The sequence below is a fragment of the Tachysurus fulvidraco genome, chromosome 20, assembly GCF_022655615.1.
Source record: "Tachysurus fulvidraco isolate hzauxx_2018 chromosome 20, HZAU_PFXX_2.0, whole genome shotgun sequence".
NCBI lineage: Eukaryota > Metazoa > Chordata > Actinopteri > Siluriformes > Bagridae > Tachysurus > Tachysurus fulvidraco.
Window position 1 is genome coordinate 17,994,322 of NC_062537.1, and position 15,501 is coordinate 18,009,822.

The following is a 15,501-nucleotide window of genomic DNA, read 5'->3' on the forward strand; positions in this document are numbered from 1 at the left end:
CTGTTCCAGGGGTCTGTGGACCACGGACCATGGTGAAGCTTTACAAAGTTGAACATTTAATGGAAGGTGTGCACAGTTTCAGTGCTTTTAAACTTCTGAAACTGATTCCCAGTATTTTTAATTTAACTATGAAGCAGCCAATGAGTGTAGTATATATACTGATATACACACAGCCATTTATGTCCTGTGATGCAGCTTAATGCACTTTGTCTATATCAAAATGTATACGGTCCAAACACAGCCTGTGGTGAATAGTTTATGCTGCAACTCTTGATTTTGTCATTTTATTGTGACATGAATGTGGGGGAAACATAGCGCAAGATAAGCTTTAACTTCTCCTTTTCCCTCATAATACTACACAACCAAATAGATTGAAGAGTTTAAAACTGGCGATAATTCAATAACTAATGACTTAGTCCATGAACTTGTTCTATATACTGTATATTCTGTTTGAGATCTGGACTGATACTGTAGGTAGGATGACTGTGCCAGTATTTTATTTTCACATTGATCAAAAGCTTATTTAGAACTAATCATTTATTTTTCCTTTTACAGAGCTTCGTAGCTGTTAGTTGGTGATCGGGCCAATTTGGATTGATCATGGTCCGTTTTTTGAAGTTTTTCACGGTGGTGGGTGATGACCAAGAGGCTGTTTCAAAGTGGCATGATGAACTAAATTTCAGCGAAGACTTGGAGCCTCCAAATCTAACGACCTCACAGCTGACGTTCAGAGACGGTCTGAAACGTCTCTTCAGCTCAGAGAGATTTCAGGTACTGAAGCTGAAACGAAAAGCATCTTAACATATTCCAGATTTCTTTCTATGCTCAGAAAGGTGTATGAGGAATTTCATGTTGACTGAAACAAATCGTACACATGAACAGAACATATGTTTTGCAAAACCTTCAGGACTTTGGCTCAGTTACTGTGAGGATGCTGGTATGCCTCGGTGCTGCTCAGTACTAGTGTTATAATAGTATCAGATCAGTTTTTTCAGATAAAAAGTGTGATTTTTTTTTTCGATTGCTGCAATATCTAGATCACGTATTTCCGGAATTTCAGTTCATGTAAGTTTCTCACATTTTTTTTGATAAGACATGGTGACTGTCATGAGAATATTGATGGACTAACAGCTTGCATTACTGACATCAACCACCAAAATCCTCCAGTGACTGTTGCTTTGGTTTCTCAATAACAAATCAGTAATACATTTCAGTTTGATCTTAGACAATACGGAAATAAACAAATACAGGACAATGATAAAGAAAAAGAAAAAGAGCAAGAAAAAAGTTTAAGAATTAACAAACCACAAGTTATTAAAAATTCATCTTATTTTAACCAAAAAAAAGGCTGGCATTTAGACTATTAGGAAATAAAGCAGGTGTTAAGACAACTCCATGTGTGCAAGAGTGCGCAGGAAGTCATTTTTTTCTGAAATAGCTGAAGCAGAGAGAGGCTGTAGATGGACAAACCTTTATATTTCTTTTTGATGCTAGCTTTGCATTGCAAATCCAATGGTAGAGCTGAACGTGTGTGTGTGTGTGTGTATGTATATATATATATATATATATATATTTATATATATATATATATATATATATATATATATATATATATATATATATATATATATATATATATATATACGTACGTACATATACATATATATATATATATATATAAAACTTTTTTTGTTATAATGCTTCCTCCTGTCTGTGATTAGCCTAAACATAATTTCTGGGTGATGTTTACAGAAGCAGAACTACAAAGTCTGTCTGTAATCTGCCACTTTCTTCAGTTTTTGAAAACCAACTCTACAAACAACATCTATTTATTGACACATTTTTGTTAGATTTTCTTTTATTTGATTATTTGTTCAGTTTGACAAGGTTGCCCTTCACAGGCTCAATCAAAAACACCAATTATTCTCCATCCAAACAAGGTCCAAACAACCGAAAAAACTTTATTTATCCAACAGAATGGCTGCTATTAGAAATAGATTTTGATGTAAAAAGGAATGCCTTACAGTACATTTAAACAAAGAGGTACGGAAAGCATTTCATCCCTCAGCACTTAATAATACTGTGATTTTAACATTTCAACATCATTCTGTACCCTGGCAAGAAGTTTACTCTTTTTGAGTGAAGCAACAATTGTGTATTTGGTAGAGATTTGTCTTATACAAGATTACACAAGATTCCTGTGACGTACACAACCAGCTTTACACAAATAAGGCTCTTATTCATTAGCCTTAGTAAAACTAAATAAGTAACTTTTCTCCTTTTATGTTTTAATCTCTAATCATTAAATTAACTTTCATCATTTCCTGACTTTTAAATATAATAAATAGTTTTACTATAAAGCGGCAGTACAGCAGATAAACCTCACATGCTGTATTTGTGTTCTTTATAAAGATATAAAGTTGCTCTGTCTGTGCTCTAGATAGCTGTTGTGATTCTGGTGATCTTGGATGCCTTATTTGTTCTGTGTGAGCTGCTGTTAGACCTGTCTATAATCGAAGTCGATGAGCATCACATCGCTCCAGAGGTGAGTCGAAGCAAGATCCAATTCAAATTAGTGTGTTTTTCCCTCACCAAAACTCACCACTACTTACTCCTTTTGTCATTCTGCAGGTGTTTCACTACCTCAGCTTGGCTCTGCTCACCTTCTTTATGGTGGAGCTGGGCTTTAAGCTGTACGCTTTCCAGCTGGAGTTTTTCCACCACAAATTTGAGGTGTTTGATGGAATTGTTGTGATTCTGTCCTTCATCCTGGATATCGTGTACATCTCCAAAGAGAACGCCTTTGATGGCATGGGCCTGCTCATCCTGCTCAGGCTGTGGAGAGTGGCCAGGATCATTAATGGTATGGCTCACGGTTAAATGAAGAAAAATTATTAACAGTAAAAATTCGGTTTATTTGTTTAGCTATGTGTTGTATATCTTTTAAAACACAGACTCCTTTTACCTTTAACCCATCAGCATCTCAGACAGACTCTATTTGTGTTCTGATGCTGTGTGAGTCAGTAGTCAATAACAGTAAAGAAAGTCAGTTCATATATTGCATAGATTTAATCCATTTTGATTTACATGCATGTTATTTAAATATTGGTGTTAGCCTTATAATTCCAGCAGAGAACTAAAGGAACAACCTACAACTTTATGTTTTTAAGGAAAAAATATTTTTCTTTTTTTAAACTAGAAATGACTTTTCAGTAAAAGGTGTATGTCTCACCACATACTGTATGTTAAATTCTTAACATTAAGGTTATCTATGTCCTAACCTGGATGATGTGGAGCTGCAGCACCTTAAAGCAAATGCCAAATTAACACAATTACTGTAAATCATCAGAAGAGCCTCATCAAGTGCCATACAGTGTTTCCAAAATTTGCCCAGTGAGAGTTTATCATTTGTCCAAAACTGATAGTGATCAGTGAACAATTTGTATGACTGGCACTGGACATCCTGCTGCTGTGGATGTCAAGCCAGAACAACATATTAACTTGTTCAATATAGATTCTAAGATCTAAGATTCTCTCTTTGGTGAACATACACTTCTTTTTAACAACACACACAGACATTTTGTACCCTTTCTGTTATTCCTCCTGTAGGTATTCTGTTGTCAGTGAAGAGTCAAGCTGATCACAAAGTGCACAAACTGAAAGCGGAAAACGATCGTCTCCTCCATCAAATCAGCGAGCTGCAAGAGCACAAAACCGCAATGGTGAGTTTTTGACCTGTTTAACAGACTGATAACATCACACTCAGAATTTTAATTTCGATTAAAGATGGAAAAGCACCAATGTATATTTTATGATTTTGTTTACAGGAGCAGGAGGTCAAGGGGCTGAGAGCAATCTTAACAAAGCACTCCATCCAGTACTGATCATCGTAACTCACCGTTACCAGCTGTACATAACTCATCATAAAAAGACAACCTTCATTGTGAATGTGAGCCAGTGAATGAAAATATACTAAACTAACAAGCTATAGGTCAAAGTTCTAGGTTCGTATTTAATGCCGGTGCTTCAAGCCAGAATACAGCACAGTATGCTCAATCGCTACAAGTAACCTGTCCGCCATTGCAAGAGCTACTGTAGCTTTTTGAACAAAGCCATAAAGGAGTTTCTGAGAAGAAATCATTAGATCATAACTATTACTCGAGGTTTGCAATAATGTTACAAAATAGAAATTGTAATATAATGTTCCCTGAGTAGGAAAAACTTACTTGGAAATTCGGGAAGATCTTCTCGATCCTGATGTCAGCGTGTGACATCAAATCACAGAATCACCAGTAAATGATGAAAGCCCTTTGAGCTACACTGTATAAAACTAGTATTCGCTTTAGACCTATAAAAACAGTATAGTTTGTTGTGTACAATTGGAAGAGGTAAATATACCCTGTCATCACAGTTAGCTGGCTGGATGATTGCTTACAAAAGTCTGAATGGAATTTAAAGGACATTGACTTTAATTTGTCCACAGTAAAGGGACCAGTAGAAGACAGCTGTACTTGTACAACACAGGTAGTCCTGATCATTTAAAGTGAATATCACATTATATCAGCACGTGTAAATTTGGGACTATTCAAGAAAGGAATCAACTGTGAGCTTGTTCATTAACGTTTTAAGTCTTTATGTAGAATTGCAGTATGCAGACTAATATATTTCTAGGAAGAAAACTGTTAAGCTTTTGTTAAGCCTGCTGTCAAAGAATATACTTTATCAAGGAATCAATGTTTTTTTTTATTTACAAATAATATGCATACAGAATAAACTATTATAAATTGTGAATCAATTTCAATATATACAGCTCATACACAATTTACAGCAGGTAAATAACAGAAGACGATACAGAACAACATAATTTTAGAAAGGTCTAAAATCCTCAGTTTTATATGTAAATGGTTGTTATATAGATCATATATACACTAATCTATAATAGATATAAAAATGGTCTTTTTAAAATTCCAGGTTTTTTTTTTTTTTAAATCGCATCAGAAAATGTTTTGACTGATGTAACTTGTTTCTTTCTATTTTTTAACAACAGAAAAACGTTAACAGGAGTGCGTGGACTTTTTATATCCTTTGTACATTCACACATAGTGTGTATACATAACTGTAACAACATGATCATTTTACTAAGTACAAAGCTATAATCAGAAATCTCTATCTGTGATTGTAGTCCATGTTCCTTTACAATTCTCTGTGTTGTCACAAAATATCTCTTGTACTCAACAACGTTGATTTTGCATTTTACATCCTTTACTTCTTCCAAGTCACCAGTTTCTCTTGAAACTGAATTGTTCCACTAGTTCCATGTTCTTGAGGCAGTGCCAGTTGAGTCCATATTAAACTGTTCTACAAGATCCAAATGTCAAATCTCAGCAAGTAAATGATATTGTGTAAAGTCCTTCAAGTGAGATGTGAAATACAACATATATGAATAACAATTACAAAATCTATGTTACAATTTAACGATTAATGAAATCAAACGAATTTGCAATTCATGGAACTCAAATTTTGGCACTGTACTCGTGTGCAATTACATCAGAGAGGAAATTACCTCCATGTGGAACACTTCCTTGTCCTTTTACTGTTCATACAAATGGGAAGAAGAAGTCAGAGGGAAGTTTGGCGTCGATGGTGGGAGGAGCTCTGAATCCTGGGCTGGCTGACCGTGACACATCGATAAAGCTCACAGAGGAGGTGACAGAGACGACACCCCCGGTTGAAGAAGATGGCTGAGAAAACAAACAATGTTTGCATTAAAAATCATGCTCAAGAATATTTAACACTAAATTTCAATCATTTAACACTGTTGAAAAGGGGAAGAATATATCATTATGATGGTCAGGTGTCCATACACATTTGGCAATAATCATATTCACAACAAATTGTCTAATAGTCGTACTCAAAATCTTTTTGGAACAGATTGCAATAGTTACTTGTTTGTTTCTGTGTCTAAAATGGTCCTTGATCCTTCAAGGGGGCCAAAGAGTACCTACAACTAAAGCTCCTAAATAGCAAAGGTGAGTGTTAGGGTCTTTTCTGCTCATGTTCGGTCACACAGTAGAACAGCCTCAGAGGCAAGAGATTACTGCCCACTTCGGCACAAGAGCTCATACACTTTTCTGTATTATCATCGGGAATTCATAAATTTGAGGATGACTGTCCACAGCATTCTGTGGGACTGATGAAGAACCCCAGCAGTGTGTTCAGAATAACAGCAGTCACTTTGTCTTACTAGTATCAGATGTTAGGAGGCCCAAAAACCTGCTTAGAATTACCATGGGGCTGGTGTTGGTCTGGATTGTTTCCATCACATTCACTATCTGGGCTTGGGGGTTCAGCAAGGTACCATACTTGGTCCATTTGATTTCGAGATGATAGGACACTGGAATGCTGCATCCCTGTGTGGTCTGGATAGACAATGTGGATAAAACAGACTCAGTATTCCTCATAATATGATATATTTCTAAGTTAAACATGGCACTTGATTTTGTCATGTGTCATTGGGAATCTTTTGTGAAAGTAAACAAGTGAAAGTAAAAATAGAAATTTAAGTAATAAAAACACCAATATTCTTCCACACAGAAAATAAGCGTTTCTTTAATTGGAATTGTGTTTACATAAATTTTGTCTTAAACCACTCGAGCTTTTTGGGACATAGTGGATTGTAGACCTCAAGTCCAGTCAATGTGACACAGCAGAAATGCTCGGTGGATCAAACCAGTCACCTGGTGACAAGGCTGTAAAGTAAGATGGATTTAAAACAATATTCATGAAACAAATGAAACCTGACTGCTTCACCGTGACCTTTTTTGTGCCTTTACAATATGTTAAAAAGCTTAGAACGCCACTGTTCTGTAGAACAAACAGAACAAAACACCACAGTGTGAAGACTCCTGTGAAGTCCCTGATACAGATCAGTAAATAAAGATGTGTAGAACCTTTGGAATGTAACAATTCCTGTTGATTCAGTTTTATGTGTGTTTTATAAAGCTGGATGTGGGGCTTTTTTTTACTGCTCAAACTTCAACTTTCGCTTTACATGAAAGAGTACCTGGACCGCACAGATTGCTGCTTGTGGATATATCTTTAGAATAATAGTTTTTTATCAAAAAAAAAAAAAAACTTGTTATATACTATATATTGTTAAGTGTTTTTCATCCTTCCAACAACATACGTTAAATATGCCAGTTTATATAAATGGCCAAGGACAAAAAAGGAATTCTGGTAAAGGTTAATTTCATCTAGAAAATATCCCTGCCACTCAACATACAATGAAAGCGTACACAATCCAAATGCACACCTCAAATACAAGCACAGCAAAAACATTCCCTGTAAATATGAACAAATAGAAATTATCTTATTTCTACTGACAAACATCAGTAATTAACATTTACAGCATTTAAGTAGATGATCTTATCCACAGCATTTTACAGAAGTGTGTTGTCATAAATGTCCTAATAGGTCAGTATGTCCTAATAAGTAAGTATATAATGACACCATAATGCTGAAACCCTGTTACAGAGAAGATAGTTTGTGAGTTAGAAGCGCATGTAAGGATTTACCGTTGGTGTGGTTTGGTTCTCTATAGGAACCCAGTCCATGGGGTTTTGAGGAAGAGAATTTCCAAAAGATGCCACGTAATTTGGAAAAATCTGACCTTTCAGTCTTCTCAAAATAACTTCGGAGAGTAACGAACAGTTTGCATTGTCCTCAAGCCTAAGATTTAACAACAAATATATTTCTGATTATAAATACATTTAAATTACATAAACATATGTATGGGTGTTTCATTTTCTACCTAAAGGTGCATCCTGAAACCACATCTGTCCCGAACAGTATGGGTGAGCGCTGGGTCGGTCCGAGCAGACAATCCTGCTCTGCAGTACTCTTTAAGACAGTGAGAGACCCGTCTGGACCTGAGCTAAGGATAATTCCCCTAAGAAAAGGAGTTAAGGAACCAACATCTGATTCATACATCAATAAACGAGTCTATTACTTATCTGAAATAGTTACAGCTTTAAACGGCATGTCATACCATTATAACCTTAGCCATTACTGATAACAATCTCAAAAACTGCTAAGACTTAAGATTTGGTATAAGAAAAGAAAAGAGTTCATCTAATTAAAATGTTCTAGCTTATGATAAAGGGTTTGATTATAAGGTGAAAATCCAAAGAGGTCTGTTAAAGCTAGAACCACTGAAGTGTTCAGTTCAATGCATCATTCAAATTATAAGCAGGTCGGATAAGCGGTATAAAATGAGTGAGAGTGAGTGAGTATTACAGTATAAGCAGGTTAGAGAGGAAAAGGATATTTTGCAGTTCTCCATCCGGCCACAAGGGGCAGCCCAACCACATAACCAGGATTTCCACTGGTACGACGTGTAGCGCCACTGCTGGTCTCCTGTAAAATTTTAGGTGCACTAAAAAATATGAATACTTTGAATCATCTTGTACTGTATACTTAATCATATACATAATAATATATTAAGAAGTTCATTTAACTCCAAAACACTCAACAAGCACCTGAATAAATGTTATCTGGAACTCCTGCTGGAACGATGTGCTTTCATTGACGGCACCCAGAACGAAGGACGCCGTCACCTTCACGATCTGTCCGGCGTCACCAAACCTCACCGTGTATTTAACCTGAAACAGATTTCAGAAAACAGACCACTTTATTCTCTTTATAAATAATGTTATATTTTATGGTGGAAGACTATAATTTATAAACACATAATTAAATTAATTTAATTATATATACTTTTTCTTACTTTGTTTCAAAGGATATATTTAACAGGGACACTTAAAATAAAAATGTTATTACAATTATATGCACACATTTAATAATATATAATTTATAGATTGGATTGCATTTAATTTTTTTTCTTTATATTCAGAAATGCATTCTCACACACACTTAAAAAAATCCAATCTATTTTTTTTTTTTATATATATATATATTTTGTGACAGATATACAGATATTTGGCTCTTATTAGACTCCATCACTGTTATTTTGAACATTAACATTTAAAAAATATATCCTGCTACAGCACTTGGTGGAAAACAGGCAATAAACTGACTGACTGACTGTCTGTCTGTCTGTCTATATATATATTGCTCAGTTGTATAAAAATAGATAATCTAAGTTGCTCTGGATATAAGGGCATCTGCTAAATGCTGGAAATGTATCTATTCTCACCTGCAGCACGACCCTGTTGCAGGTGAGATGACCATTAAAGATGGGTGTGTAGTCAGCATCCGTCGTCACCAGTGTTTGTGTGCCTTCTAGAGACTGCAGTGTGATGGTCTCCCTTTCTACAGACACCAGCTGTCTCACACACACACACACACACACACACACACACACACACACACACCAGTTAGAGACAAACTGCTGACACCTCCTGTGAAATGTTATGTTACAACCTGAACTATTCTCATCACTGTGTCACATCACTGGACTACTAGAAGCCATCTAACAAATACAGGATTTCAATTTCTAAAGCATGGCTAAAACAAAAAAGCGTGTATTACATAATAAGTTAGTATTCTTACATCAGCACCATTGTCCTTCCCCTGCAAAGAAAAAAAATAATTAAAGTCTGTTAATCTGTTAATGATTTAAAAGCTAATGCAGCTTTAAATTATCATAGTTGATAAATCTATATTTATTTTTAGAATTGTGGGATTGTCTGCTCAGAGGTCGGTCAGAATACTAAACTGACTCACTGAAAGAACAAGGAAACTGGTGTACGCATTAAGATTCAGCGCCTCTAGCTCGGTGCAGTTTTGTAAAGTGAAGCTTCTCAAGCATCTGCTCGTCTGATCCTTCAGAAAAGCTGCAGAGAAACAGCAAGATGTCAGAAGTAATAAAAAGGAGTTAAGAACACAAATGCAAGCGATTATAAGAAAAACCTCATAGTTAATGTATACAAAAGATGAGAAAAAATATAATCATCACAATATTATAGTGCTATTTTTACTGAAGACCTAAAAGGCAATGAACTCACATTTTTATTTTGAAAATAGAGTGTTTTTTCGTAATCATGACAGTATTAATTAATTTATTTTTTTGAACTTTGGCAATTTTAAAAATCTGCATGATGATGCGTCATTGTGTCAGTGTTGTTGTACCTGCGGGATTTGTGTCTAAGCAGTTCGCTGCAGTAGCAGAAGCTGGAAGCCTGAAGAAGCCTCGCTGATGGGCATCATCTATCGTCTGGATGAGATCCCCATACTGATGACAAACACAGCAGGAATGAACTCACACTGCTAGTTTACACACTAGTAAAACTAGCAAATTAAAAGAAATCTGTGTATTCTATTATATTCCTCATTCACATGATAATTCTATATTCGGATTGTGTGTTGCACTTGTTTGGTGAAGATGTTCCTCTAAGATATTCGTAAGACACTTACAGCAAGTCACAAACATCTCTGAGCTCTTATACTTATGTCTTACATAAAGTTTCTAATTTCTAACACATAGAGGGTACAAGGAGTTCCAAAACATTTGAATCTTATTGAAGTTAGGACTACATTTAGATACAGAAACACTGAAATGACTTATTAACAGACATTAAAGCTGTAGCATCAAAAGTATCCTATTCTTAGCTCTCACAGCATCAACCTTCAGCACACAATCCTCCCAATAAAGTTGTTTTAGATCTGAGGAAATCAGTGGCATTGAAAACAGACACCTGAATGAAACAGCGAGATAATGCACAACTTTACCACGTATCCCAGAGAATTTCCCTGAGCCGGAGTCTTTACCGCCCGTCCGTCTCCGCTAGAGAAGAAGAATCCTGCGAAGCGATCGAACAGACTGTCAAAGTTGTTCTCTGTGGGAATTGTTGGGGTGATGAAAGACATGCCCTGTTCATCTTAGACCAAAACAGAAAGATAGACAAATGACTGTGACAAATATGTTTCACAGAACATATGACTTCTGAAAATAAAGCACTGGAACAGATGTATGCAACCACCTTTTTTTTTTCTTTCTATCAATCTGTTTTTCAAAAAGAACGAAGCCAAGAACATTTGTCAAAAATTATAACTAGGACAGATTGTGCTTCCTTCTGAACAGAACTATCTGCTGTGTCATAATGGTACTGTAGCATCCATTAATAAAGAATTGGCACATTTGTGTTTATACAAACTAACTTACAGTTAGCAGACTGTATGCAGAAGACATCAGGGTTGATTTGTTGCTGGACAGACGTCATCACTTGGGACAAACCCTGTGGAGTTACAGTGAGTGTGTACAGGGCTGCGTCCTGACTGCACAGCTTTGTGTCTCCGCTGACAACACACACAAACACGGGCAGTATTATAAGTTACAAGCTTTTATTGAATGTCTTAGCAGCAGTATTGACATGGCTCTAACAATAAAACTAACACTAACTCTCATTTAGTGTAATGCTGACATTAAGAACATAACACATCTCTATTAACTGTATTTTTATGTTATTAAAGCTTGACAATCAGCTGAACTCGTTTCAGTATATGTGGAAAAAAGTAGGAACACTATTCACATGTAGACTTCATATATATTGTCGTGGATTTTAACCTAACCCTATTTCATTTATAATCATTTCTTTGGACTTTCAGTGTGATTTTTTTTAGTGGATTTGGACTCACACAACTTTCTGCACTGAACACTGTGTGAAGAGAGCCAGCTCCTGAGTGCAGTCTGGGTCACAGCAGCAGTTTATATCACATTGCTCTCTCTGTACGTTACACGGACACATGGCAGACACTGGAACACACACACACACACACACACACACACACACACACACACACGGAGTGTGTGAAATCTCATTTCATTTTATCTCAAATATTTACTTTATTTTTCTTTATCTTTACATCGCTGGCTTCAGTCCATCTTAAGGCAAGACAAATTGTTCGTCTATTCAGGATAAACTGCATCTCTACTCATAAACTGTAGCATGTTTGATTCTTTTACTGCAATTCTGTACACAAGACCACCGCATCATTTTGACTTTGAATGAGCCTTTAAGCTGAAATAAAGCTGCCATATAACGTCAAAGTTTGTTGTCTTTCAGAAATGTTAATTTCACTTATAACCCTTGTACGCTTTAAACAAGGCAATGCCCAAAATCATATTTATTATTTAAATATACATAAATTTGTTCATCTGTATATCAGTTTTTTCTTCATCTAAGTTTCTAGTCTACCTATAAAACTAGTTTTATAACTATACGTTATTTTCTTGATTAAAGAATAAATAACTGACATTCAGACAAATAATTCTTTAGTTTTTTTTCTCTTGAGGGTGTTTTCCCAGTCTGGAGGTGTCCAGAAAAATGGCACCATCATCCAAAGACTAATATAAATTGGGTTTTAAAGGAGTTTTTGAAACCCTGCCAAACACTCTTTGAGTCACAAATTGTACATCTAGAGCCGCAATGCCTTAGAAAAAGTCACTGTATATGACTAAAGCATATTAGCATAATGGAATTAGTAACATTGGTACAATTTAGTATTATAGAGTTTTAACTTAATATGAATTTAGCCAGATCAGGTCTCTAACAAGGGTAACAAATGTAGGTTTGTTTGATGTTTTACTGTTTTTTTTTATTGCTCTGTATACATACGTCTCTCCTCCATACTCACTTATGTTCACAAATCAACACCCTTATGACATTTAGTGGCCCGTAGTGTTTGTTAAATGACTGACAGGACACATATTCAAACATAAACAAATTTACTGAACCGGAAATCAGTTTTCCAAACAACTTTTTCCTCAGCCACTAAATGTACTTATAATATGTGTACTATTCTCTACACATATTGCACCTTACATACATCTGCACTATTTTATTTATGTGTATATATATATATACCTTACTGTACATCCTGCCTAATATTTCCCATTCATGTTTGTTTTATATATATATATATATATATATATATATATATATATATATATATATATATGTGTGTGTGTGTGTGTGTGTGTGTACATTATATATATATATATATATAGTGGACTTGTCTATTTAGCTTGCACACAATTTTAATGCCATAAGCTTAGAACCATTTACTTGTACTTTTCAACAATGTCCATACATCTCTGCACTGCTATAGACTTTATATTTATTTACTACATATTTATCTGCACTTGTCTATTTGCACAATTGCTTCTCTTTGCACTTCTGGTAGATGCCAAACTGCATTCCATTGCTGTGAACCTGTACTATGGAATGACAATAAAGGTTCTATCTATCAATCTATCCATCTGTCCATCTATCTGTCTACTCTATCTATCTATCTATCTATCTATCTATCTATATCGATCTATCTATCTATACTTGTGTTGAGGTCACTGATTAAACCTATAATTAAAATAAATTTCTACAATTTTTCCAGGTGATCTGTAGAAGTAATAAATGAAGACTAAAAGGACTTTTGCACCATTAATGTTGTACCTTCAGTGACAGGTTGAGGTAGTGACAGGGGTAAAGGCAGTGAGGAAATACCCCCACCCTCTGTTGTAGGGTTTGTAACTAATGTGCTCTTTGTTGATGTCGGTGTTTCCGTCGTTTGTAAACCTGTTGGTGTAAAAGTGAATTCCTCCGTAGGTTTAAACGCAGTGGTGTTAAAGGTGGAGTTTTCTGTCCCTTTATCCCTCAGTGGCTCATTAACACTTTGCCCTGGTGATGATACCTGAGGCGTTGGTGATAAAGTGACATTTTCTTGGCTCCCGGTCAAATTAAAAGCTTTATCAAAAACAAACGTATCCTTTGACACGACGTGAGTGACGTTCACTCGGTTGGAGCTCGCATTATTAACGCAAACCGTGTTCCCAAAATACATCAATATAAACGTCCACAGCAGCGCCGCCATTTTTGTTTGGACACCGTTGCGCGGTGACGCTCGTCTCCAGGAAGCAGAATTCTGGGTAAAAAAAAAAAAAAATCAGTGTTACGTCACAACTCTCTCATCATGGATGAGCTTTTCTCAAAGCTTTTCACCTTTTTTAATATCAAACGTTTGAGAATATTATAATAAAAAATGCTCATTATTTAAATATGTACAATAATAATATAGTTAGTTATACTGGTCCTGATAGAGTCCCTGTTTGTACACCATCTTAATGTACATCACTACAAAACAAAAGCCCACCTGATAATCTGTCATCTTTGTGATGTAGAATGTCTATTGTAAAAAGTGCTATACAAATAAACTTGAATAGAAGAGAACATGTTTATAACCGTACTATCCGGTGTCACTCATATGAGGATCCTTTATTGTTCATCACTCCATCTCAGGGATCACCATCGTGTCTGTCTCGTTCGTTAGGGAATCGTTTGGATCTGTATCCGGATTTCTGTAAAGCTGTCCTTAGTTAAGACTGCAGTATAAATCACATTGAATTGAAATGATTCTAGAGTACTTTTTAATTCCCAAATATTCCACAGACAGAGCATATTAAGGTCCAGACAAATTTCTATAGGTCTAGTTATTTATATAGGTTTAATTGTAGTTCCCTGGACATACTGGACTATACACACACTGCATTTATACATACTGCACTATACTTACACACTGCATTTATACATACTGGACTATACACACTGCATTTATACATACTGCACTATACATACACACTGCATTTATACATGCTGGATTATACATACACACTGCATTTATACATACTGGACTATACACACGGCATTTATACATACTGGACTATACATACACACTGCATTTATACATGCTGGATTATACATATACACTGCATTTACACATACTGGATTATACATACACACTGCATTTATACATGCTGGATTATACATACACACTGCATTTATACATACTGGACTATACATAAACACTGCATTTACATACTGGACTATACATACACACTGCATTTATACTGGACTATACATACACACTGCATTAATACATACTGGACTATACATACACACTGCATTTATACATACTGGACTATGCATACACACTGCATTAATACATACTGGACTATACATACACACTGCATTTAAATACTGGACTATACATACACACTGCATTTATACTGGACTATACATACACACTGCATTTAAATACTGGACTATACATACACACTGCATTTACATACTGGACTATACATACACACTGCATTTATACTGGACTATACATACACACTGCATTTAAATACTGGACTATACATACACACTGCATTTAAATACTGGACTATACATACACACTGCATTTATACATACTGGACTATACATACACACTGCATTTACATACTGGACTATACATACACACTGCATTTACATACTGGACTATACATACACACTGCATTTAATACAATAATCTATCTGTTACCACTGGATACCATATGATGCACATCCATGACACTTCTGTATCCGTACAATCTGTTGCACCTTACCATATTTCATATATATATATATATATATATATATATATATATATATATATATATATATATAT

General features: G+C 35.4%; 2 protein-coding genes across 9 annotated transcripts in view; one reads left to right on the top strand and one right to left on the bottom strand.

Annotated features, from left to right (window-relative positions):
- The window catches only part of hvcn1 (hydrogen voltage-gated channel 1), a 59,400-nt gene extending 54,609 nt beyond the window's left edge, over nt 1–4,791 (top strand). For 2 of the 6 annotated variants that reach the window (XM_047804985.1, XM_027175391.2), the window contains exons 2-6: nt 556–771; nt 2,441–2,545; nt 2,632–2,863; nt 3,610–3,722; nt 3,828–4,791. In XM_047804985.1, coding sequence (XP_047660941.1) covers nt 601–771; nt 2,441–2,545; nt 2,632–2,863; nt 3,610–3,722; nt 3,828–3,884 — 678 coding nt within the window. In that variant the 5' untranslated portion in view covers nt 556–600 and the 3' untranslated portion in view covers nt 3,885–4,791. Of the gene's footprint in view, nt 1–339; nt 475–555; nt 772–2,440; nt 2,546–2,631; nt 2,864–3,609; nt 3,723–3,827 lie in introns of those variants that run through there. The other 4 variants (XR_007138840.1, XM_027175392.2, XM_027175393.2 and 1 more) reach the window with 4 other exon arrangements.
- tctn1 (tectonic family member 1) lies at nt 4,623–13,927 on the bottom strand. Of its 3 annotated transcripts, none has more exons than XM_047804983.1 (15): nt 13,470–13,927; nt 11,656–11,773; nt 11,183–11,316; nt 10,750–10,898; nt 10,150–10,252; nt 9,745–9,854; nt 9,571–9,591; nt 9,215–9,343; nt 8,538–8,660; nt 8,327–8,415; nt 7,811–7,948; nt 7,575–7,728; nt 6,288–6,419; nt 5,564–5,741; nt 4,623–5,358 (listed from the first exon to the last, which is right to left on the bottom strand). In XM_047804983.1, exons 1-14 carry the CDS (start codon nt 13,885–13,887, stop codon nt 5,598–5,600), a joined length of 1,962 nt encoding a protein of 653 aa, XP_047660939.1. In that variant the 5' UTR covers nt 13,888–13,927; the 3' UTR covers nt 4,623–5,358; nt 5,564–5,597. The 3 variants fall into 3 exon arrangements, with proteins under 3 accessions (XP_047660939.1, XP_047660940.1, XP_027031166.2); XM_047804984.1 differs by having other exon boundaries at nt 4,623–5,410; XM_027175365.2 differs by having other exon boundaries at nt 4,623–5,741.
- Between the last annotated feature and the right edge of the window lie 1,574 nt (nt 13,928–15,501).